Source organism: Equus quagga, chromosome 6, assembly GCF_021613505.1.
Source record: "Equus quagga isolate Etosha38 chromosome 6, UCLA_HA_Equagga_1.0, whole genome shotgun sequence".
In the NCBI taxonomy this organism is placed as follows: domain Eukaryota; kingdom Metazoa; phylum Chordata; class Mammalia; order Perissodactyla; family Equidae; genus Equus; species Equus quagga.
This window is the reverse complement of record NC_060272.1, coordinates 62,155,532-62,181,373: the sequence shown is the minus strand read 5'-3', so window position 1 is coordinate 62,181,373 and position 25,842 is coordinate 62,155,532. Positions and strand designations below refer to the sequence as shown.

General features: G+C 44.8%; 1 protein-coding gene across 1 annotated transcript in view; it reads left to right on the top strand.

The window, feature by feature from the left end:
- LOC124240732 (guanylate cyclase soluble subunit beta-2-like) overlaps nucleotides 1–23,296 on the top strand; it is a 62,675-nt gene extending 39,379 nt beyond the window's left edge. Inside the window, 6 exon segments of the mRNA XM_046663862.1 lie at nucleotides 1,713–1,861; nucleotides 2,425–2,571; nucleotides 8,246–8,400; nucleotides 11,583–11,734; nucleotides 14,234–14,389; nucleotides 23,208–23,296. Of these exon segments, the coding sequence (XP_046519818.1) occupies nucleotides 1,713–1,861; nucleotides 2,425–2,571; nucleotides 8,246–8,400; nucleotides 11,583–11,734; nucleotides 14,234–14,389; nucleotides 23,208–23,296 (848 nt within the window).
- The last annotated feature ends 2,546 nt before the right edge of the window (nucleotides 23,297–25,842 follow it).

Sequence of the window (25,842 nt, the reverse complement as noted above, 5' to 3'; positions counted from 1 at the left end):
TGAGCTCAAGTGCGGTTGAGTGATGGTAAAGTCCTGAGTCAAGGCAGCACGAGTAGGAATCAGCAGGATCTCATTACTGATAAGATGCGGAAGGGAAGAGACAGGAGTCAGCGATGAATGTGAGGTTTCTAGTGCAGAAAGATGTGATGCTTTATCCTAAGACAGAACCAGAAAGAAGAGCAGCCTTGAGGGCAGGAGGGTAAGGTCAGTTTCAGAACTGTTTAGTTTGAAATGCCTGTGGAATACTCCACATAGCACGACCAACAGGTAGTTAGGAATTGTAGGGAGAGTTCAATGGGAAGTTCTAGGATAGAGCTACCAATCTGGGAGTTATGGCAGCATGGGTGGTGGTTAATCTCCATAAATGATGGCTAACATCATATAGGGAGCATGAGGTAAGAAGAGGCTTGGGTATTGAACCCTAGGGAACACCTGTTATTTAAGAAGGGAAAAAAGCCAGTGAAAACAAGGAGATCAGAAAAATAGGAAGAATATGAAGAGAGAATGGTGGGCCAGGGGAAGACACAGTTACACAAAGGGGAGATTATTATCAGAGGTATAAATAATACAGAAGGCATCCAGCTGTGTTCAAGGAGTCATCCATTCCGTCAGTCAACAAGTATTAATGAGCATCTACTTCATGCGAGGCCCTGCTCTAGATGGTGGGGATACAGCAGAGATCAAAACAGCCTTCCATCTCATGGAGCTTATATCTCGGTGGGGAGACAGACAGTAACCAAATAAACAATCTCATATAAAATATCATGCCACATACATCTTATGGGGCAGAGGGCAGCAATCAAGCTAAGAGGATAGAGATCTGGGGACTGTTGTTTTAGATAGAGTGTGAGCACAGTTCTCACTGAGGTGGTTACAATTGAGACGTAAGAGAAAGAGCCCTTTGGATATTTAAGAAAAGAGTGTGTCAGGCAGAGGAAACAGCAGGTGCAGAGGCCTTAAGCACTTAATATGCTGGAGGAACCCCAAGAAGGCCAGTGTGGCGGGAATGGAGTAAGCCGGAGGGAGAGAGTGGAGACATGAGGTCAGAGAGGTGGTGTGGACAGAGGGGGCCCCTTCTAGGCCATGATAAGGTTTTGTGTTTCATTCTAAGTGTGACGGAAGTCGTGGAAGATTTGAGGCAGAGGAGGCAGGGATCTGACTTAAACAGATCATCTGGCTCCTATATGGAAATTAGCAAAAGCGGGGGCAAGAGTGGAAGCAGCCAGATGAGTTAGCAGGGCATGTGGAGGATATGGCGGCTTCCCTTCTGTACAGAGACAGGGAACTCGTCACTTCATGGTGACCAGTCTCCATCAACCCTGACCCTGGGTCTCCGGTAGTTGAGGCTCTGCCTTGGCCCACCTGCCAGGGACTTCTCTGTGAGCCAGTGACCACTCAACTCATGTCTGTCATCCCACAGCCCTCATCACATCTTACAGAGTATTTGTTTACTCCTCTGTCTCCTTCTCTGGACTGGGAGCTCCTTAAGAGTGGGGTCCTGTCTGCTTTTATATGGTCTCCTAGCATGATGACTAGCTCACGACAAGCATTCAATAAATGTCTGTTGGGTGAATAGTGAATGGGGAATGGCATCCAGCTCCTTTTTCCCAAGGCACGGTCAGATTTGGTTCCCAAGGGGCACTTGAATTCAGAATTCATAGAATTATTATTCCATATTCTTGGCTGTCACTGACACTTGGTTTCTGTTGCAGGAGAATTTAAAACCTGTACAATCCTTTTTAGCGATGTGGTGACATTTACTAACATCTGTGCTGCCTGCGAACCTATCCAAATAGTGAATATGCTGAATTCAATGTACTCCAAGTTTGACAGATTGACCAGTGTCCACGAGGTCTACAAAGTAGGTGTTTGCACACCGTGGGGTGTACGTCACAGTGCACTCAGGCAGGGCAGGCACTCTGTTATGGGCCTTTCTTTGCCTCTCTCTTCACTGGTCTGGGGTTTGGTGTGGATGGGAGTGGGGTGTAGAGGAAGAGATAAAAGAGAATTGGGGGTATTTCAGGAATTTTAGTTTTTTAGGAATCCTTTGCCAACACCCAGTGCTAAGATGCTTCTGAGGAGCAAACACTATCTTCCCAGGGAGTGGTTCTCTCTTTCCAATTTCAGCAGCAAGTCTAATGCAGACCATATACATCTGATGTATACCATCACATGACTACCCCAGCAGCTTCATCTTCTCTGGGATTTGTTTCTGCCCAAAGCAGAAGGCATTTTTGCTCTCTCTTGGTTGTTTTCTGAGACATTTTCCTTCTACCTCCTTCCTCACACTCCTCACACCCGTAGCAAACAATCACCAGCTTGAATATGGTCCTGCTGACACTATGTGGAAAATTACAAAAGTATTTAATGATATGTTTAGTGCATTAAGGAAATTTTCTGAATACCTTTCTTTTTCTTTTGCAGGTGGAAACAATAGGAGATGCTTATATGGTGGTAGGGGGTGTACCGGTGCCTACTGGAAGCCATGCTCAAAGAGTGGCCAATTTTGCCTTGGGGATGAGAATTTCTGCAAAAGAAGTGATGAATCCTGTTACTGGAGAGCCCATCCAGGTAGAAAGCAGCTGAGCACTTTGCTCAATACCAACCTTCTCACACACAAAAAAGAGAATTCTGTGTATTAGGCTGCTCTGATGATTACTGGATATATTACAGTAATTAAAATGGGTAATTTCTCCCAAGCCTTTTCCTCTCTTGCATATGTTCCTAAGTAATCGAGATATTAAGATATTATTGTTCTAACTTCTCTCAAATTTCAGAAGAGGTTTTATAGCTCGAGATTCTCATGAGATTTATCGTACATATACGGTTCTCATTCTTCCTTTGTCCGTAACTTAGGATGGTGCTGAGCATGTCTCCTCATTTACTTTGTAGGGCTCAATCCATCTTGAAAGCCAGGAATTTTGTAATTCCTGCGTGTTTTTTCAAGCATTTCAACAAGTGGTCCAGGTTTACTAAACAGCCAACTTTTCTCCGCTTACGGAAAATGTGCATCCAATGCGCCGTCTGACAGGTTCAGAACTCAGCTGAGGTGTGAAACTGCCTCCAGCCAGCAGGCTAGACACCATGGTGCCATAAGATATTCAGAATAGCTTTCCTTCCACTACGTGGCCATTAGCGAGACATCTGCTCGCCTTTCTCACAGGAAGCTACTCTTCCAAGTATGGAAGTTTGTTCACACTATAAAAGTTGGACAAATTTAGAGATGAAAAGTAGGTGCCCTCTTCTGTCTGCTCAGCAGACCCTAACCACCCTAAGATGGCTTACAGCAATGTCTCTGCCTTTTAAAATATACTCCCTCTCTGCTCCTGTCAGTCCAATCTTCAAAATGAACTAAATAGCCAAAGGCATTGTAAGATGGAATATGATTTTTCTAAATTAAAAGCCCTATGCAGGAGATTCTGAAAAATGTGCTATACCCGCCCTCACCACCATGATTTAGAAGCTGAGAAATATTGCAGGTCCTGGTTATTGTGTCCACTGCAGACTTCTGAGTAAAAGCTGGCCTTAGGTAGTCACAAGAACAACATGTCCACAATGCCTGGCTTGTTGTAAACACACAGATACATCTGTTGAATGAAACTCCCAATGTAAGAAATGAAAAATCAAGATGGGAGCTAATGAGGGAGTAGAGACAAGAAGGTCAGATAAGAGATAAGTGTTTCAGTTAAAGGACTCTATGTAAGCCACTGGAAAAAAATAATTGAAAATATACTGTTGTGTAAATAGAAAGAGCGTATGTGTGTGTGAGTGTGTGAAAGAGGCATAGCAACAGAGATGTAAATAATGCTGCACCAATAAGAATGACATTAAACAATGAATTCCTGGAAAATCTTGTGGAGGATTTACTGAGAAGAAAACAGGAAAAGAGGCTATTAATTCTAGGATAAGAATAGGGACATTGTTGTGAGCATCATTAAATATCTACCAGAAACAGCATATCCTGTGGGTTTATTTAAGGAAGTAAGAGAAAGGACTGAAAACTTTTTCTCTCTTAAAGGAATAAAGGAATCATGCTGCCATTTCTACATTTAAATTATACCCTAGATCTTCTATTATTTCATCCTTATACTCATTAATATACATTTACTGAGGTCCTACTATGCATGAGACACTATCACTAGGTGCTTTGAAGGATTCAGAGAAATATTGAGATACTCCTTTTCCTAGAGGAATTTATAATCTTATTTCAGGGAGGAGAAAATCTAGCATGAAAAGACCAAAAGACAAGTACATCTGGTTAGGATATAGAAAGCTGCAGGGGACTTCTGTTCCCATACTAGTAGTTTTTAAAAATAATCCATCAGAGAGCAAAGAAATAGAAATGAACTCAATTCTAGAAAGAGACAAGCCCTTTCAAGGAGAAGACACCCATAATTACATTCATCCCGAGTAGGGCAAAGGAGAAGTAATCCACCAGAGGTGAGGGTAAGAAGAAATCAGTCTAAACTTTAGGGAACTTTTAATGGACACCTTGGGGCTGGAGTGACAGGTTAGAATCCCAAAGATCCTGTCTTTGATAAGGCCTAGCCACAGAGTCTGTACTCATCTACCAATTCTTTTCCATAGGCTTTCACCAAGTGCATGGGGTTATTTAGCAAAGGCTAGAGACAGGAGAAGAGAGGTGAGAGAGCTCCCAGCCCCTGAGGTATATGGGGCCTTCCCCAAATGCAAGGCAGTGGCCCATGGAAGAGTGGTGTTAGAGTAAAGGAACTGAGAGAAATCCCTCTGAGGTACTCTTGGCTTTCACCAAGCGCACTACAATGATGCTTTGAAATTCTGAGAGCAGAGAGAAATCTCTGAAGGTACAGAAAGCCAGGTGGGACTGAAGAGCAAGGAGATCCTCAAAAGTCTCACTGTTGGTCTGTAAAGCAGAAAGAGATCTTCCACAATTCAGAAAGCTGGCAGCTTGGCTGTAAAGCATAAAGAGGTTCTCAGAGTTCTGCTGTGCTCAGCTCCCAAGCCCTGCTGGACAGAAAGCCCTGATCTTGCCTTTATAATATTTGAAATCAGTGCTGCCTGGAATCTAGCAATATTTCTGGAAGATGCCCAGATGCAACTCAAATACAGATTAATTCACTCAGTCTCCACTCTAGCAGTCTGACAGAAGAAGGGGTGTGAACTTTTCTGAGGGATAAATATTATCAGCCTCTGTACTGTACTGTCATTTACTGTAAAGAACTGTAGACTTTTACACACAATATGGGACATACAATTAAATAATTTAAAATGCAAGATGCAAGAAGAAACAAGAAAATGGTGGTAAGGTATATAGCCAAGAGAGGAAATAGTCAATAGAAGCAGTTCCAGAGATGGCCTACATGTTGGAATTATCAGTCAGAGTCTTTAAAATAAGTATGATAAATATTTTAAAGGATCTACTGGAAAAGAGGAATGACAAGTTTAAACAGATGGTAATACACACACACTATATCTTCATCTATCTTCCTGTCTGTCTGTCTATCTATTTATTTATCTATCTTAGGGTAATGGATATCAGAAATAAAGAATTTATTTTATGGGCTTAAAAAAGACTAGACATGGTAGAAGAAAGATAAGCGACTTTGAAGACAGAGCAATAGATATTATCTGAACTGAAACACAAAGAAGAAAACAGCATGAAAAAAATGGAATAGGGCATCCTAGATCTGTAGGACAGTATCAAATGGACCACCATATGTGGAACTGGGGTCTTAGGAGAGTAGAGTGACAATAGGTCCGAAGAAATATTTGAAGAGAAAATGGTTGAGAATTTTCAACATTGATGGAAGATATCAACCTTCATATCCAAGAGCTTAGCAAACTAAAACAGGATAAATACAAAGATAAGAACTTCTAGTCAAATAGACCAAAAGCACTACTCAGTGCAAAAAGTGAAGAAAAAGAAATATAAGACATAAATTTGAAAAGGAACAAGTGAAATAATCATTCTTCACCAACCAAATAATGGTGCACCTAGAAAACCTTAACAAACTTCAGTAAACCACCAGATCTAGTAAGCGAGTTTACCCAGGCCACAGGATACAAGGACAATACGCAAAAATTAGTTGACTCTTTATATACTAAGCACAAAAAATAAAAGCAAACTATATAAACCTAGTTCTAAATTTTGGAAAATAACAAAACTGGAAGACTTATACAAACTAATTTCAAGACTTATTGTAAAGCTACAGTAATAAAGACAGGGTGGGAATGGCAGAAGGATAGACAAATAGATCACTGGAGCAGTGAAGATAGTCCAGAAATAGACTACATATTTAAGGCCAGCTTATTTTTGACCAAGGCACCAAATCAATTCAGTGGAAGAAGGAACCTTTTTTTGAGAAATGATTCTGTTACAATTGAACACCCATATGGAGAGAAAAATGCACCTCAATCCCACCTCACTCCACACGTAAAAATTAATTTGAGGGGCCGGCCCCGTGGCCGAGTGGTTAAGTTCACGCGCTCCACTGCAGCGGCCCAGGGTTTCACTGCTTCGAATCCTGGGTGCGGACATGGCACCGCTCGTCAGGCCACGTTGAGGTGGCATCCCAAATGCCACAACTAGAAGGATCTGCAACTAAGATATACAGCTATGTACTGGGGGGATTTGGGGAGATAAAGCAAAAAAAAAATTTTGATATGTATCACAGACCTAAACATAAATACTGGAATCATAAAGATTCTTGAAAGGGAATATAGGAGAATACTTTCATGACTTTGGGATAAGCAGTGATTTCTTAGATAGGACACCAAAAGCACTACCCATGAAAGAAAAAAAGTGATAAATTTCATTGTTATGAGCCAAATTGTGTTCCCCGTGAAATTCATATGTTGATGCCTTAAGCTTTAGTACCTCAGAATGTGACTTTATTTGGAAATACGGCCTTTAACAGAGTGAGTAAGTTAAAATGAGACTGTCAGGTGGCCTCTAATGCAATCTGACTGGTGTCCTTACAAGAAGAGGAAACTTGGATACACAAAGAGATAGCAGGGATGCACACACACAGGGAAAGGACCCTGTGAGGGCACAGTGAGAAGGCGGCCATCTGCAAATCGAGGAGAGAGGCCTCAGGAGAGACCAAACCTGCTGACACCTTGATCTTGGACTTCCAGCCTCCAGCCCTGTGAGAAAGTACATTTCTGTTATTTAAGCCATGAGTTTGTGGTATGTTGTTATGGCTGCTCCAGCAAGCTAACACATTCATCAAAATTTAAAATCTCTGCTTGTTAAAGAAAATAAATATACAAACTCACTGGGAAAAATATTTGTAATACGTATATATTACATATCCAAATATATATGGAACTCCTAGATATTAACAATAAAAGATAAATGACCCAGTTTTTAAAATGAGCAAAAAACTTGAACAGACTTTTCAGAAAAGAAGATATATGAATGGACAATGAGTGTGTGAAAATGTCCTTGACATCATTAGCCATCAGGGAAATGCAAATTAAAACCACAATAGGATATCATTTTGCACCCACCAGAAGACCAAATGATGGTGAGAATGTGGAACAACTGGAAGTGTCACATTGCTGATAGGAATGTAAAATGGTTCAAACTGGAGAACTGTTGGGCAAGATTTTTTGTAACATTAAATATACACCCACTTTTTGACCCAGAAGTTCCACTTCTAGGTACATACCTAAGAAAAATGAAAATGTATGTCCACAAAAAGATATGTATGAGAATGTTCACAACAGCTCCAATCTGGAAATAACCTAAGTGTTCATAAAGAGAAGACTAGACAAATAAATTGTGATATATTCTTACAATAGAATAGTATTCAGCAACAGAACAAACAACTGATACATACAGCAATATGAATGAATCTCAAAAACATTATTTTTGGATAAATGAAGCCTGATACAAAAGAGGATATACTTACTATATGCGAAGGATATACCTATATCCTTCGCATATAGTATGAAGATATACCATTTATGTGAAGTTCTAGAACAGGAAAATTAAGCTTTGGTAAAAAAATAAGAAAGTGGTTACCTCTGCAGAGAGGGATGGACCTGAACTGCAAAAGGGCACAAGATAATTTTGCAAAGTAATGGAAGTAGTCTATATTTTATTTTGGATGGTGGCTACAAGGATAAATGCACTTGTCAAAATTCATGGAGCTAAACACTTAAGATCTATCTTTTTTATTTTATGTAAATTATACCTTAATTTAAAAATAAAAGCGAGAGTATTTGATGGTCCCTTTTCAGTGAAGTTCTCTCTCTGCAGATCAGAGTGGGGATCCATACAGGACCAGTCTTAGCGGGTGTCGTGGGGGACAAGATGCCACGCTACTGCTTGTTTGGTGACACTGTGAACACAGCTTCTAGGATGGAAAGTCATGGGCTTCCCAACAAAGTGCACCTCAGCCCCACCACCTACAGGTAGTCATTCATTTATTCCTGGTTTCCCTTGGCCCTTCTCCTTCCAGAACGTATAGAGGGCCTGGCAGCCATGGGATGAGGGTAGTGGAGGGAACCTGTGTTCCATGCCACCCTCGCGTACAGAAGACATTGTGTCAGACAATAAATATTGTTGAGCCTCTACTGTAACATAGCTTTTGCTCTTAAGGAGCATGTGATCTAGTGCAGGAATTGGCAAATTACAGCCCACAGGCCAAATTCAGTCTGCTGTTTGATTTTGTAAATAAAATTGTATTAGAACACAGCCGTGCTCCTTTATTTATATATTATCTAGGGCTGCTTTCATGTTACAAAGGCAGAGTTGAGTAGTTATGATAGAGACTGTATGGTCTCCAAAGCCAAAAATATTTACTGTCTGGTCTTTTACAAAAAAGCTTGCTCACCCTTTGTCTAGTGGAAGAAGAAAGAAATATTTGCAGATTTTTTTTAAGGAAGTTTAGCCCTAAGCTAACATCCACTGCCAATCCTCCTCTTTTTGCTGAGGAAGATTGGCTCTGAGCTAACATCTGTGCCCATCCTCCTTTATTTTATATGTGGGATGCCTGTCACAGCATGGCCTGATAAGTAGTGTGTAGGTCCACACCCAGGATCTGAACTGGTGAACCCTCAGCCGCTGAAGGGGAGTGCGTGAACTTACCCACTGCTCCACTGGCTGCCCCCATACAGATCATTATTTTTAAAGTGTGTTTAAGATATGTATAAAACAATACTTACGGTTTCTTGAAATTTACAATAGGCCACATTCTGTTCTAAGCTCTTTTACATATGTTAGTTCATTTACTATTGCAACAACTCTAGGAAGATAAACTATTGTTATTCTTATCTACAGATGAGAATAAATCAGGCACTAAAAAGTTAATAACTTGCCTCAGGTCACCAGTAGGCTTGGAAGGAAAGAGCCTGGATACAACCCAGGAGGACAGGCTCAGAGTCCACTTTTTAGCCACTGTGCTCCCATGGCTGAGGGAATTCTAGCCCGTGTTACAGGAGCCTGGGCAAGGGTGCCTAACCTAGTAACAGAATTCTCTGCAGAGGAGAGATTCCTGAGCTGAATCTTGAACAAGGAGTTCTAGAGTAGGATTTAGCCAAAACCAAGGTATTGGAGTGCAAAACAAGCAGAACAGCACAGATGTAGAAGAAGTGCAGAGCACCACAAGCAATCTAGCTTTGCTGGACTGGAAAATAGGAAGCAGAAAGTGGTGAGAGCTGTGTTCCCTATTGAAGGGCCAGGGCTTACACCGCAGGTGACAAAGAGCCCTTAAGAAGTGTGAGATTGGAGAAAATGACAAGGTAGAGTCCTGTTTGACACTGACCACTCTAGAGACCCTGTAAAGACAGATTTGAGCATCAGGAAATGAGAAAGAGAAGACTTGTTAGGAGTTTGGTTTGAACCAGAACATTTGTTAGTGGAAATCTGGGGGAAAGTAAAATCAGCTAAACTTGGTAATTACTAAATATGGGGGGTGAGGAGGAGGGAGGAGCTCTGAATGTCTCCCGGATCTCCATCTTGGGTGACTAGGACCTGAATGGTGACATCACCATCTGAGATAGGGCAAGCAAGAGGAATTCCATTCATAGGGGCAGACAATGAATTCAGGTTTGGACATGTTGAATTCAAAGGAATTGTGGAGCCTCTAAGTAGAGGTGCCATTAAATGAATGGATGAAATTTGGAGTCAAGTTGTTGGTTGGGGAGCTAAACTTGGAGTCAGCAACATATGGGTGGTAATTAAGCCAACAGAATTGATGAGATCATGTGGGGAAGGACGCAGTGTAAGAAGAACAGTGGAAAGAGAACAGAATCCTGGGCAGAATTAACATTTAGGTGGCAGTGGGAGGAAGAGGAGCCCATGTAAGGGGCAGAAGAAATAGAAAAAATACAGCAGAGTTCAAAGTGAGAATCACCCTTGTGGATATTTTTAGGGAGGAAGAATTGAACAAAATTGTCAAATATAGGAACAAGGACTGAAAAATATTCACTAGAGCTTTTTGGGACATTATCGGAGTGGTTGTGGTAGAATGTTGGGCATAGACACTGATTATGGGTTGAAGAATAAAAGGAAGAGAGCGTTTGTATGGGATTAAAGCAGGAGATAATCAAGTGAGAGGTTCTTTCCTTCTATTTCGGATGGAAGAGACCTCAGCGTGCTAGTAGGCTGAGGGGGCATGCAAATGGAGAGGAAGCTGAAGACAAAGAGAGGGAGTGGCTGATGGGGCCAGGGCCCAGGGAGGTGGGAAGGGAGTGTCCTTGAGCAAGACACCCCATCCCCTGAGGTTGGGGGAAGGGTGAGTGTGGTCAATGGGGTAAGAAGTTACAGCATCTCACCTAAAATGGTTATACTTTTGTAGATGAATCAGGTCACTAAGTAGGAGGCAGAGTCAGCAACTTGAGAGTGAGGGGAGCAGGTGCCAGGTCGGGACATGTGAGGAGTGTGGTGAAGGTCTGAAATCTCCATGAAACCAACCAATGACAAGGCAAGGTTGACGAAGTGCTGAGACCCAGTTGAGGCAGCTGACCATGAAGTTGAAGCATTGCTCGTCTACATGGTCCTATGGTTTTTCTCCAACATCTCTCAGCTGCCAGTAAATAAACAAAAAAGTAATCATTTCATAATCATCCCATATCTGTCTCTTTTCATGATCCCCTCCCTATACTCTTCTTCTTGGGTCCCTTGGCAGCCAGAAGTCATGGAGAAGCTTGGGTAGTTAGGATGAGCATGATGACAACTGTAGGCTATTTCAGGAGCTCAGGGAAGATGGAAAGAAGAGAGCTGATATGCAAGGAGCCTCCTGTTTCAGAAGCATGCGGGGATGGTGCACACAGGGGCATTGAGGACATGGTTGTAGAAGCATGCCGGCTGTGGGGATGAGTGCTGTGTTGGAGGAGAAAAGGTGGTGACAGGGCACAGGGTTTTGGTGGGTCCCCTGTGTTCTCTCTCTGCCTTTGGCACCCTGTTCATAATGTCTGAGCTTCACGCCTTTTTGTCCCCCTCAGCAGGCCCCAGCTGATGTCTCGGAGGCCCCCTCCTCCTGGGTGTCCTGTGTCCTAGACTTCTCCTCTTCTATCATTCTTAACATTGCAGCCAACTCTCGAGTTTCAGACCTTCAGTCTCTGACATCTGGTGCACTTTTTTCTCTGTGCAGAGCCCTGGAAAATCAAGGGTTTGAGATCATTGAGAGGGGTGAAATTGAAGTGAAAGGTAAAGGGAAGATGACCACGTACTTTCTGATCCAGAACTTGAATGCGTCAGAGGATGAGATCATGGGGAGACCTCAAACTCTGCTTGATCACAAGGGTAAGTGAAAAAGAGAATCCTGATCATTAGCGTTGAATATTTTTTCCACTAACAACTTTGCGTGTGTTTAGAGTGGTCCTTGGGTTTGCAGGGTCAACACAGGTGTCATCCCCACCCCCACCAAGCTGCTACCTTCCATTCAGTGAAAGCTCCTGAGGATCAGCTCAACCATTTTGCCCTGAACGCTCTTCTCTTGCATCCTGGCTGTTATGGTGTTTCTTGAGCTGGGCTGATGGATCCAGCCTAAAGGGTCTCTCATGCATTCGTTTTCAAGGTTATTCCTTGTCCAAGAAAGGGGCTTTTTCCATTAGCCTCTCCTGCGGCTAGGGGATGATTTCAGAGTCTCTCTCTGCTTCTCAGCCTCCGAGGAGGCTCCAGAACACGGTTTTCTCACCCACTGGAACCTTCCATCTTCCTCATTTTTTGCTGGCTTCCAAAACTGGGAATCAGTACAAACTCTGTGACTCACCCAACTGCAGGAATGACAAGATTGAGTTTAGGGTAAAACAATCTAGTGCTAAGCCGAACCAGGGATCACCATTTGGCACACAGCGCTCAAAAAAAGCAGCAGCTGGAATCCAACAGCAAGGTCTCCATCAGCGTCAAGGCAGAGCCATCCACCCGATGCGGTCAGGGCCCCTCAACAACCGGCCTGGTCAATGCTGGGAAATGCTGACCTGAGGGGGAAACTCAGTAGCAAGAGGCAAACTTTCCTGCAGCTCTGAAGCAAACTGGAGAAGGAAATGTATTCATTCTGACAGGAGTTAATCTTTAGCTGCTCCAGGGGCCTGGAAAGGAAAATCTCTAAATCCAGAGGTTCCTTGTTTACATAGCTAATATATGCAGGATGTCCCTTTGGGACACATGAATTATGCTTACTATTTTTTGAAGTGGGGCTGTACCAAGGGAGAGATGGGTATTTGAAGAACTTGTAAAATTGTTTTCATAGTGCTTTCATTCTAATTATCAGCTCACCTTATTGTCCTTGAGAGCTGTGATTGGTTTGGGCCACAATTTACTGATGGAGACACTGAAATAGGAAGATCTAAATTAAAAACTAGAAATAACTTTAGCTGATAAATACCAGGAATCACCCTCATGAGAGTTTGCGGCCCCTGAATGTCTAGGCTCTGGGTGCCTCGCCCACCATCACTGCTTCCCCCCACCATGTCCTCCCCACAGTACGGAGGGCTGCTAGACAGGGGTAAACAGACAGTTTTTCCTTTTCTTTTCTTTGTTATCAGAAATAGACAAAGTAGAGAGGGAGGTAGGTGTTTTGCCCCTTGACTGTGGGAGAGAGGAAGGCAGAGCTGAAGGCTTTAGCACCAGGACAGGGCAGAATCTTGCTCAGAAGTTGTGCCTCATCCAAACCTGATACTATTTTCTCTCATTTTCCCTGCATGGGGTTCCAAAACCATCCAGTTTGAGAAACAGAATTCCAAAACAGGGTCAGGGTCAGTAGCATCTAATCTACTTCCAGTTCTGAGCTGGAAACAAAAGATAAACAACCCAGAGTAGAAAATGAGTAAGTGTCTCAACTGAAGATCTCCACTTGGATGCTAAGAAAGAGGAGGAAGAAAGGATGTGGAAAGAGGCAGTGGGGTGGGGGGGGGGGCCCTCCTAGAGCCTAAACAGTGTCTCCTTGCAAACTGAGAAAAGGCATCCCTTTGGCAGGTAGCCCCCAGGCATGGCTTATCCTAGAGGAGAATCACTCCTTCCTCCGGGCTGATGTCAGCCCCCAGCCCTACCCACTTGGCCAGGTATCTCTATGCAGAGAAACAGCACAGCCCTGGGTGTGGATCCCAGAAGAGGGGTCTTGGCCTCTTTTCTTTTTGTCCTTCTTTATGTTTCCCTTGCCTCTTTCCCCATCAGCCTAGGATTTCCTGTGCAGAGCCTCAGCTGTCAGGCTCTGGGGAAGCAGGTGTCTGCCTCTCTCTGCCTGCCCCTCCTATCCTCATGGAACACAGCGCTGGCAGCTTCAGCAGGAACAGGAAGGCCAGGACCCCTCAGGGGAGACCCCATGCTGACACTGGTTCCTACATGTTTAAGTGGCTTGAGAATGTGACCCCATTAACCTCCAGGAGCCAAGGGACTTTCTCCCACAGCAAGATGGAGTCTTTCAAAGCCAGGGATGGCAGAGGGGGATACAGAAACACTAACATGCCTGCTAATGCTCTTCTCAAATTGGCCTCTTCCCTCAGATTATCTCCCGTGGGACACATTCACTGGCTCTTTGGATGATTTGGGGGAGGCCCGGGAGGGAGACTGAGGAGATGCACTTGAGGGAATTCGAACATGCAGCCAGCGCCAAGAGCTATGTCTTAGACCGCAGCAGTGCAGGGCGAGGGGACTTAAGCTGTGTCCTTTCCGTGCCCTCATGGGTGAGAGGCCCAAGGGGCCGGTGATGTTCCGATGCATCGAAGGCCCCCCACCTCTACCGCTCATGAAGCCTGCTTGCACGAACCTTCTTACTTTTCTGCCCCTCATGCTTTTTTGCAGAAGCAAGTGCTCAAGGAAGTCGAGACAGCAAACCTGTTGCAGTCTTGAGGTACGGGGACAGCCGGAAGGTGCTCCCCAAGAGTGATGTAGCAGACAGTGAGGACACAAGATCCGTTACAAAGACTCCCAGCTCTGCGTTGCATGAGAAGAGAATTGGTGGGTTCAGAGATGTGCCTTATGGGGGATGGGAAAGAGCCAGAAAGGGATAGCACAGGTGGAGCTTGGGGCTCTAGGGCATGATGCTTCTGCTGGTTGCTCACTGTATTTTGAATAAGCTTTTTTGTTTAATGCTCCCCAACCCACCCACCTCCCCACCACAAGTGTCCCAGGGGGCCCTTCATTCTGAAAAGGCCCTTTATGCCCTCCTCCAAAAGAATCTCTAATTCTCAGAAAAACTTATTAGGATGTACAAAATGAATTTTCTGTGGACGTGGTGCTGTCAGTAGCGTGCCACCTATTAATGAGGAGTGCCTCCTCACTATTTCCACCATATGGTCCCTCATAAAGACCTCAGAGCATTGACATTGCCACAAAGTGTAGGCCCAGTGACCGTCTTCTCTGCTTTGTCCCTGAAGGTGGTGGGGGTGAGAGATTTCTCTCAATTCATTCTTACGCTTGACTGCCCTGGCGAGCCATTCAGCTCCCTCAAGAGCCATTCTCAGAGCTGACACAGCTGGGGTTTGAGTATGGGGTTACAAAGGAGTGGTGAAGGGTCAGGGATGGGCCTGCAAAATGAATCGCCAGAGCAGCAGCCCTTCCTCCCCCTGTCCTTTCTGGCTTTGTGCAGCCACTGCCACTCTCTCATTCTGGAAACCCCATGTTAGGTGGTCCAGATGGAGTTAAGCTTTTGAGGCAAGGAGTAGCGTATGTCTGCTGCAGTGCACCATCTCTCAAGGAAAGACGGTTTCTTAAGACAAACCAGACAATCCATGTGAAGAGTTAGAACAGCTGAATAATCCATATAAAGAACTTAGCCATTGTTAGTTTTATTAGACAATATCTCTTGGTTGACTCTCACTTGAGCCCTTGGCATTGGGCACTGGCCCAATGCCTGAAGGCTTCTCAGATTCTCCAGAATCTGCGGCTGAGGGAATGATCGGCACCTTTCTGTTCAGTTCTGGTGAGAGGAGACAGAGCAGAGCTTCCCTGGCTCTGATCCAAGGTCAGGTGGAATCTTGGATTCTGGGACATGGAAGCTCTCAGCAGGCTTTCTGCCGTCACTCAGAGGCACTACCCACTCCCTACCTTCCTGCAGTTGCATGTTTCTGGCAATGTTCAAGACCCAAATAGTCATCCAATGTTATTAGGGTATGGAATTATAATGTTCACAGATTCATTCAACAACAACAACATTTCTTGGAAAACTGTTGCTGCTCCTGGAATACAGAGTGTCAAGGTGAGGTACTGGGCTAGGATCTGTTGATGCTCAAGGCTTGTTGAACGAAACACATGGGGTCCCTGCCTTCATACAGCTTGCATTTTAGTAGTGGAAGACAGACAACATGTAACAAAATAAATAGGATTATTTCAGCTAGTGATAAATGTTAAGAAAATAAAACTGAATAATGGAGGAGAGGGCCAATGAAGGCTTCTTTGGGGAAGCAGCATTTAAGCTGAACCGTGTATGAAGGGAAAGAGCCATCCACATGGCTATCGGGGTAGGGGCTTCCAGGCAGCATCATGCCCTAAGGCAGATGTAAGCTTGACACGTTTAAAGAAGAATAAGGCCAGTGAGTCTAGAGAGGGGTGGAAGAGAAAGGGAGCAGTAGAGGATGAGGTTAGAGAGGTGGGCAGGAGCCCTGGACAGTCTGGCCTTGAGCTTCCCTATCCACACACAAAAACTAGGAGCATGAAGCACGGGGCAATGTGAGGAGCTGCTGGAGTCCACAGGAACATTCAAGGGGAGAAGGCGTCTGCCATTAGAATTCCTAAATGGCTGCTCTATACACAGCTCAGAAGGGGAGGTCTAAGAACTCCTAATGCTCCAAGGAGGTGAACAAATTCATTTCTCAAACTTTTGATGCATGGAGGGTCCCTCCACAGGAGAGACCGACAGGGCTGGGCATCTTGCTTAGAGGTGGGAGACAAGTTTCTTAACAGGGCCCCTATACCTTTTCTAATTGTTACTTTCCTTGATGAAAACCAACACCAACAGCTAGAGAAGGAGAAACTGAGGCCAGCTCAGTTTGGGTGGGAAAGCTGAAAGGGTGGAGAACTGGTATTTGTTGAACAACTACTTTGTGCCGGGCATTTTACCCTCATTATCTCACTTGATACAACAGTCACGTGACTAGTCCCATAACAGAGGTAAGAAACTTGAAGTTCAGAAAGCTTATATGATTTACGTAACGTCCCACAGCTGGGAAGTAGAAGAAGTAGGACTGGATCTTCAGGCTTGTTTATCTCAGGCAGACTACGTCCGTGTGAGATCTCTTTGAGTAACAGACCAAAATAATCTTCTAGTTTTCCCTAGTTGTAGCCTGCTGTATTTGGACTTCTTGGCTTCACAGTGGCCCAGCCATGTTTCTCTCAGATCCTCTGGGCTCCATCTGAACAGAGTTCTGATTGTTGGGTGTGATTAGCAGGTGTATTAATGAGGAATAGCTGACACACTGTAGGTGAATGATACACTGTGTGGTGTGAGCCAGAAGCTTGGAGAAACGAGGACAAAGCCAGCTGGGCCATTGGACCTCGCTATAGCTACCCAGACCCAGACCGACCAAATCAGAAGTTGCTTTCAGCAACTTCCCCAGGTAATTTGGGATACAGTCTTCTTATCACCGCTGGTTGGCAGCAGACATAGAATTTAGCCTTGAAGGATTCCTGTCACCTGCTCCCAGCGTCTGCCTTTTCGTGGTGGTTCAGATCCTGGTTCTCATGGGCTTTCGGCTACATCTGCTAACGTCATGCTTAGCTCTGAGGTAGGTGAAGGCTGCAGAGGGTCACTGTAGGAGCCCCACTGTCACCTCCAGCCCAGGGGCCATTCCACCTGGCTCGTATGTGGGTGTCATCATGGGACAGTGTTTCCATCAGTAGCCAAAACCTGTCAGGACTTGGAAGATTAGGCCGCTGGATCTGGCTGCCTCAGAGACCTGCCTGTTTCCCCATCTCTAGGCAGTCGAGAGGACAAGAGGACGAGGACGTTTGAGGCTCACCTCATTGATCTCATCTGCCATCAACCTCACCAGGTTACCACCTGGTTGTTAAACCATGCTCCCTCCCCAGGGGCATGCACTTCCCCGTGACTTGGCTCTGGGTTTGGGAAGCAGGCTCCCCCTGCCTCCCTCTCCCCTGTAAGGACCATCTCTCCTGAAACATATCTCAGAACCTTGGCAGCCCATGGAGCTGCAGTGGCAAGGAGCACACCACATAGACAGGGCCAGCTGAGATGTGATGCTCACCCCTTCCTTGGGCTCTCTTTAAAAAGGGGGCCTCATCGAATGGCTGCGGCTGCGGGGCCCAGCCAACATCTGCCAGGGCAATAGGAAACACTCCAGCGGGACCCAGGCCTGCAGGCTGCACCCAGGACCTCATTTGCACTTCAATGACGCGCTTTTCTTTCTCTCCACTCTGTATTTGGGTGTTAGCTGTGTCAGTGGAGAGACTCCCCGGTGCAATTAAACGGGAGTATTGAGTCGGAGAGAAATCAGTGTGTGTTGACTCGGATGTTTAAGCAACCACCTTTCAGTATTGACTAAAAAATTGGCCTTCCAGCTGTCCCTGCTGGCAGGCTCTTCTGGCATCTCGTCAGACCACTGTTAATGTGTTTTTCAAATTTTGGCTTGCTCCAACTCGTCTCCTAACTGATTCTCCCGGCGATTATGATAATGGATTCCAGGCTGACCTGCGTACAGCACTCAGGCAAGTAGCCCAGACTCCTCGCTGGAGGTGACCCCCTTATAAATCATGGTCCGAGGTGTCCGCTGACTGGGTTCACAGCAGGTTAAATTGGTTTGGAGGAGTTCTTACACCGACTCCCAACTCCCGATTGCTCCTCTGGAGTAACAGCGAGGGTCTCTCTCTTGACTGAGTTTAGGGTTTAGTCGTCCTGCCTGCTGGGGGGTTTGCCCAATCCCTCCAAACTTGACTCAGTCTTCCCAACAGGAAGAACTTTCCCACCGATTGCAATCCCCAGATGGGTGATTCTTGCATAGGTCTGTGGTCACTTAATTGCCAGGTCCTTGCCCTTCACTTTGCAGAGTCTTGACAACACAATCGCCTTTCCCAGGCGTGTCCCGTGAGCTGAGGTCCAGCTGGTTTGGAGCCAGGCTAAGGAGCCTGGGCCCCTATTCTCAGCCCTGAGGCCTTTCAACAGCCTTTCTGAGGCCTTCGTAGGCCTGGCTGTTAAACCTTCCTGACCTTTTTTTTCTTGGGGCTGATGAATGGCACAACTGTTGTTAACCTTGGACTTTCTAGAAGTTGAGCTGTTAACACAGCAGTGTTCTGGAGAAGGGTCCTGGGAGGTATAAATGAACTCCTTACAAATAAGGAGGTTGCTAACAGAGGAGTATTCGATTTTCAGCGCACCCAGAGCTAGCCTCTAAAGTCACTGTCAGCCTTGATACCATCGACTGGGACGTGGCGTCAGAGCTGGTTGGCATGGGAAGGCAGGTGGGAGGGCATTGAATCACCTGTGGTTGACAATGCAGGCAGCGGGTCTCACCCTGAGATTGACTCAGTAGGTCCAGGGGCGGAGAGGGGCTTCGACTCTGGTTTGTTAACCATCTCCACAGGGCTTTCTCATGAGCCACTGGGCTCTGGAACCACTGTCACAGTGGAAACAGCATTAGCTTGAAATCAGAATTCCTGGTTCTGCGTCCAGGTCCTGGCACCCAGTAACCAGCTGTGTCACTTTGGGCAAGTCCTTTTTGCCTCTTTTTTTTTTGGATCCTGAAAGCAGAGGTAATAGAGTGCCTGCTTTCCAGGGTCACTTTGAGGAATGTATGAGTTACCACGTATCACTCAAAGACTGTGAAGTGCTGAAGACATATCAGGTATGCCAACCGTATCATCACTGAGGGACCCAATGATTGGGAATTCATCCACTTAACAAATATGTGGGTCTCAGCCCAGAACTGTTAAGAGGCACTACAAGGGTTTTAAAAAGATAAGAATGATCTGCTGCGCACAGGAGCTTTAGATCAGTGGGCAGAAAGAGATCCACACCAAAGTCAGGACCCCAGGCTCGTGGAAGGTGTTAGAGGGCCAACAGCGAGCACAGATGCCACCAGATACACACGGAGGACTCGGAAAACCTCTAAGAGAAGGTGCGGGTGATGGCAGGATGGGGCATAGCCAAGATGTGACCTCTGCTCTGATCTCTGGAGAATGCAGGGGCTTCTGGAAGCTAGAGAGCTAGTTCCTCCAGAGTGTGGCCTCTTTTGCCCATGGATAGAAATAGAAGGCAAGGCGAGTGGGTGATCGTAGAATGGCAACCCCTCCTGACACCTGGAGACTCCATTGTACCCTTTTTGTTACTAGGATAAAATTCTCTCACTGGTGGAGTTAGCCTCCAAAAATATCACTTCTAGAATGTGTGGCTCCTTTCTCTGTTCATACCTCTTGTATGGTCAACCCACCCTTCCCCTAGAACAGGTGGATTCATTGGAATATTAACCCAGCTGGAACCAAGTGGAGGGAGATAAAGTGTTCCACACTTTAACTATATCTGTTACATATACACTTTTTCTTACAAAATGGGAATCATCATACATACACTGTTTTGTAACTTGGCAGGTCACGAATTTCTTTCCTTTGAACATTTAAACACATTTCAAAACATAGGAGGGAAACTTTTTAAAAGACATAATGTGCTTGACATGGTACACTCGTTTCGCACAAGACTTGTGTTGCTACACACCAAAAGCCACATTTACATTGTGTCAAATGGAAACCCCAATTATCTTGTCCTTCTGCACATTTACAACACATCTGCAATGACCCTGATATTCTGTGAGTCCTGAAGTTTCCTCTGAATTTTCCAAGAGAGATTAACCCAGCTCAATTTAGCTTTGGTTTTTAGGTTTTTCCAGGTGTCTAGAAATGAGTAATTCATGGAAGATGTATATTGCAATTTTCAATTAATCAGAAAACTTAATGAACCAGAATGCTACATTTCCCAACCGTCTACAATAATGAGCACTAACTGTAGCAAAATGATGATACTAATAGACAGTCCTCAGGGACTGTGAGCAATGGTCTCGTGGGAGTGAAAGATGATGGATGAGAATTCATCTCAAGTAAACAAGGAAATTCTTCCACCATCTGGATTGTGGAATAGGATTGGGGTAAAGTGTCAATTATGTACGTGTAGAAATTCCAAGAGAGTCTTGCAGTTCTGTACTGACCAGGTCTTGTCTGAATTGTCAGGTGGCATCGACTCAGACTGATGCAGTCATATTTGGCCTGCTCAGCTTTCACTATGCTGTCTCTGCTCTCTTCCCAACACAACCCTAGCTGGTCATTTTTTTTCTGTGGATCAGAGAATTTTTCCTCAAAGGGAGAAAAGAGAAAGAGGAAAATGAGTTTAATAGAAGTGCAAGGGAAATGGAAGTAGAGATGGGGAAGGAGGACCACAGTTAAGAGCCAAGTGAGAAAACGAAAAACGGCCAGATTAGAAGAGAGAAGAAGGTGCTGTGGAGGAGCGAGAAAGGAATCAGCAATGAAAAGCTAAGTTGAAAAGTTTTTGAGAAGAGAAATTAGAAGGATGAAAAAGTGTTGAATAAAGGAGAGACTAAGAGATCTGGGAAATAGTATTTCCTAGTGTTGAGTTTACTTCCAAAATTCTTTGTGAGAGGTTAAGCCACAAAATAGATTATTCATCTTGGTTACAGAGAAATTATGGTGCTGTCTGGAAGCGGGAGCTCGTCATTAACAGAGCCTGCCTCTTGATAGGTGAAGGGGAAGCTTTCCTTTGCTATAATCCCTCTTTTTTTAGCAACTCCAACCCCTTCTTGTTTAGTTTTATTTTTGTTAGGATAACCCCCACTTTGGGTACGATTACAAAGACACAAAACAAATAAGTTCTGTGATCACAATACTATTTTGTGGAGATTTTCTCTCATAGGTTCTTGTAATATTTCTGAATTGAGTGGGAGATGGATGTATTGGTTAGTGTCCTTTTACATCTGGAGAAACTGAGGCACAGAGCGAGGATAGATGGGGAGGGTCAAGTTGCCTTTTCTAGTGCCAGTGGGCAACCTGGAGGCCCACAGCCATGTCTTCTCAACAGAAAAAATATCACATTTCTATCTATAATCAATTCCTTTTTCTTTATTTGCTATGATGCCAAAACAAAACTGAACCCAAACTTTTCAAAAAGACACTGTCCTTATCATTTATCCTGCATGTTTCCATTTTTGAAAAATTCAATTCCTTGTTAAATTATAATAGCACAGCTGAAAGAAAAACAATACTGAAATAAACTCTAATTCAAAATGAAAGAGGTAAAAGGTATTTGGAATAATAAAACTAGTAGAGAATTAGCAAAGAACAAAAACAAAACCCCCCATATCTGAATAATTAACAATTTCCAAATAGCATAAAATATTGCTGAATGTGATTCTGTTTTTCGCCTGTGCAGGTGGGGGGAAGGGAGTATGTGCTACGGTGCTCAAATGACCATGTGACTAGTGACATCTCCGCTTAACCGACTCTGGTTTGGCCATACCCTATAAAAATGCCACATGTGAGGGTTTTATGAACCTTGATTCCTTGTCAAATTAGCCCCCACTTAATGTGTGAGCCAAATACTCCATGAGTCATCACCTAGAGATGAGGACAAACCAATGACTTGGTTCTAGGTGTTTCAGGAACTCCCCTCTTCTTTTCTCCAGGGTCTGTTCCCCAATTCTCACCTCATCCTTGGCCTGAGACTGGGGAGAGACTAGAGACAGGTCCAGTAGCCCAGATATTTCCACATGTATGTCATCACTTGTATTCATTAATAACCAGTACTTTAGCAAATTGAGCTTGTCTCAGTCCACTTGTTTGTGCTGAAAACTGCTCCTTGCTTTCAGGATCTTAAAACAAAGTCAATCACTGATCCAGGTTCAGGAAGAAGTCTGAGGTGCTAACAGCCCCTAATGGTCAGAGAAGTCATTCATTAATTTGGGAACAGAAGGGTGAAGATAGAAGCTGCTCCTGCATTTCCCAGTTAGAACACTAGACATATGTGAGCACCAAATCTAATATCTGAGGCTTTCTGGACTTGAATATCTCTGTAACAATGATTAGTGTAAAAAAAAAAAGAAATAGGGATGATATATGACTTTAAATCTTAGATGCTGACCCTTCAAAATGAAACTGGAGGGAGAGCAGGAGGAGATGGAGACAGTGTCTTCCATCTAGGCTTCTTGTTTCTCTTCTTTCTCTGAGTCCTGCTCCCTCCCTCCTTGCCGTGTCACAGCACCAGAGGTAGTTCTTTTCCAGTACCTTCTCCGTTGGCTCCCTCCCACACTTAGAAATAAGAATTGGCATCTTTGAGTTTGTACTCTGTGTGAGGCATTGTGTTCATCCCTTTATATAAATCATCTAATCTAACTATCACAACAACTCTGGGAGGTAAGTGTAATCACTATTTCCCCCACTTTTCAGATGAGGACAAATGAGGCCCGCAGAGGTTAATAATGAGCAGTGGCAGCACTGGGTCTGAACCTCAGCCTCTGCGATGTTGATGCTCAGACCTCATGAATAGTCACCAGGCCATCAAGTCTGAAGGCTTGGTGCTATTATGTGAGTTATGCACAAGTCAAGATTTGGTATGTGACCAACAAGATGACACAGTGTAGGATGAAAGAATAGCAACAAGGCAGAGAGGTTGTATGGGCCTTTTCAACCTGGACTATGAAAAGGTTCTCTTGACCACGAGGTAGGAAAAGCAGCCCATAGTGTCCACACTGTTTTCCCTGGAAGCCTGGCTCAGACAGAAACCCTCTGACTCCACTGATTTGTTCACCCCACTGTCTTGTTTCAGCTTCTGACAAATCGACACCTGAAGGGAGTCCAGTGGCAGGACAGGACTCTGTGGAGCTGCTGAGCGACAATGGTCTTCGGATCAGATGAAGACACATCACTTTCCTAATGACACTCTGCCGTCTGGTTTCTGCGCTTTGTTGTAACAGAGGGAAAATGAAGCCCTCGGCTTAATTTTTCCCCTCCTCGGTTTTATGGCAGCAAAGAAAAGTAACTTCTCTTCATTTCTCAGGTCAAAACTTCATAAGCTGCATCTCTTCCTCATTGTCCCTTTGAGAATAAAAGTCTAGAAATGAAACACAATCCTGACAAGTTTGGAAAATCTGCTTTTACATTCTCAGTTCAAAGCCAACCCCTACACTTTGAGACTTTGGGTCTTGTTTGTTCTCTTAGATGATAAGTTCAGCCGTGGGGCCTCTTTCTGTTTTCTTCTAACAGGAGTGCATGGCTTTCCTGCTCTCATCACTGTGGTTCCATGGAATCTTTGCCTCGGAGCAAAAGCCCCAGTGGCCGACTTCAGAGGACACCCTGACCTCGGAGCTGGTCGTGTGCAATGTCTTGTTTTAAATGATGGTGGGAGGGAGGGAGGAGGAGGAAAGAGACCCAGACCCGGCAGTTTATAAATCACCCCTAACACCGCCAGGATGTGAAAGGCACTCAGCCAGGGGTTGTGAAAGGAAATAATTTTCATTCCCAGCCCTGGGAATTACGTGAAGCAATAGAACAAAAACTGCATTCCCCAGAGATCTTCTGAAAGTAAGATGGAGGGGAAAATGTGAAAATCACCGGAAGGGCAGAGTTAGGAAAGATAGGACAGCCAGGCAGAGTGCAGCCAGACACCAGGTCCCTAGGCGGGCTGCCTTCCCGACACGGAAAACTCCCCTGCTGCTTCTAGCGACAGGTATGGAAACACCTTCTGCAATGGAGAGTGTTGGAAATGCTCCGAGGCATGGGCTGGGGGAGAGAGGAGGCAGATAAGTGGCCTATGGACCATTCATCTGCATTTGGTGATGTTGAGAAAATAAGTATTTTTTTCACCTTGATAATAAAGAAAATCTGAAGGGCACACACAATTTTGTGATTCGTCCTTGCTAGGGCCTTACTTGTCCCAAGAGGCATTCACTGTCTTTCAGCAATTCCCAGGAGGGCAGAGGCAGGACCTGACTCTATCCCCAGCCAATCTCAGGGGCAGGAGGAGAAGGGAAGGTGACAAGAGTTGAATTCCTTGCTGCATCTTCCAGACAGCAACTGTGTCTAGAATTAGGCAGGTGGCCCATGTTCGGAAGGGCCACAGCAAGCCAGGACTAGACTGAATACAAAGTGCAGAGTCCAAAGATGTGAGCTCTTATCCAGACTCCAGTGCTTAATATCTTGGTATCTCAGTTTTACCAGCTATAAAATGGGGTTAGTGACAGCAACTCCACCTACGTCATGGTTTTTTTTTTGTGAGGATTCAGTGAAATACAAGAGCACAAAGATGACTGGGATACTCACAATAATAGTAACTACTAACATTTATTGGCCATCAACCACATGTAGGCACTGGCCCTGCACGAGTGTTACACGTTACTTCTGCTCTTGGCAACAACCCTGTAATATGACAGCTCTTTCAGCTCCTACCTGACAGACGAGGAAATGGAAACTCAGGCAGATTCAGTAGCCGGAGACCACACCATCGGCGCTGTCAAATAGTTTGAGCAGGACACATGGTGCCCAATGTCATTACAACATCAAAAAGACAGGATTGCTTGGAGGGTGGACCCCGGAGCCAGGTAGAGCCAGGTAGAAGCAGGTGTGAATCCTGGCTCCACCACTTACCAGCTGTGTGAGTTTGGGAAAGTTGCTTAACATTACTGTGCTTAACATTAACAAACTACAGGGTCTGGGTCTCTTTCCTCCTCCTCCCTCCCTCCCTCCCACCAGCATTTAAAACAAGACATTTTATTTTGTAAAATGGGGATAATCAGAAGATCTGGCTCATGGGGGTGTTATGAGGATCTCAAGAAATATACAGGAAGCACTTAGAAGAGTTACTGACACTTAGTAAGCCCACTTTAAATGCTAGCATTTCTTGTTTTCAAAATGCTCTTATAGGGAGTGCTGGTGGCCTAGTGGTTAATTTGGCATGCTCTGCTTCGGTGGCCCAGGGTCGGCTCCCGGATGCAGACCTACACCACTTGTCTGTCAGTGGCCATGCTGTGGCAGAAGCTCACACATAAAAAGAGGAAGATTGGCAGTGGATGTTAGCTCAGGGTGAATCTTCGTCAGCAAAAATAAATAAATAAACTGCTCCTACGAAGTGCTGTTCCTGCTGAAGTGGGGGCGAGGAAAGATGATCCGGTTCACAATTCTTTCTACTTTCCCTACATGATTTCCTTCAAAATCCTCAAACACAGTTGTGAGCAAGAACCCAACCGCGAATACGAACACTGTTAGGAGGTAGCATTGCCTGAGAGATGAAGAGCAAGACAGTTGTTTGGTGGAGTGGCGGCTTTTTGTGTTTTGTTTTTGGAAGGAGGAAAGCAGAAGCCTGTGGCCCCGGCTCCCAGCTGGCAGCACGCTGTGCCTCCTTGGCCCCAGTAGAATATGTCAGTTTAATGTTCGGCTCTACCTGAGACTGCCAGCAACTGTGAAGC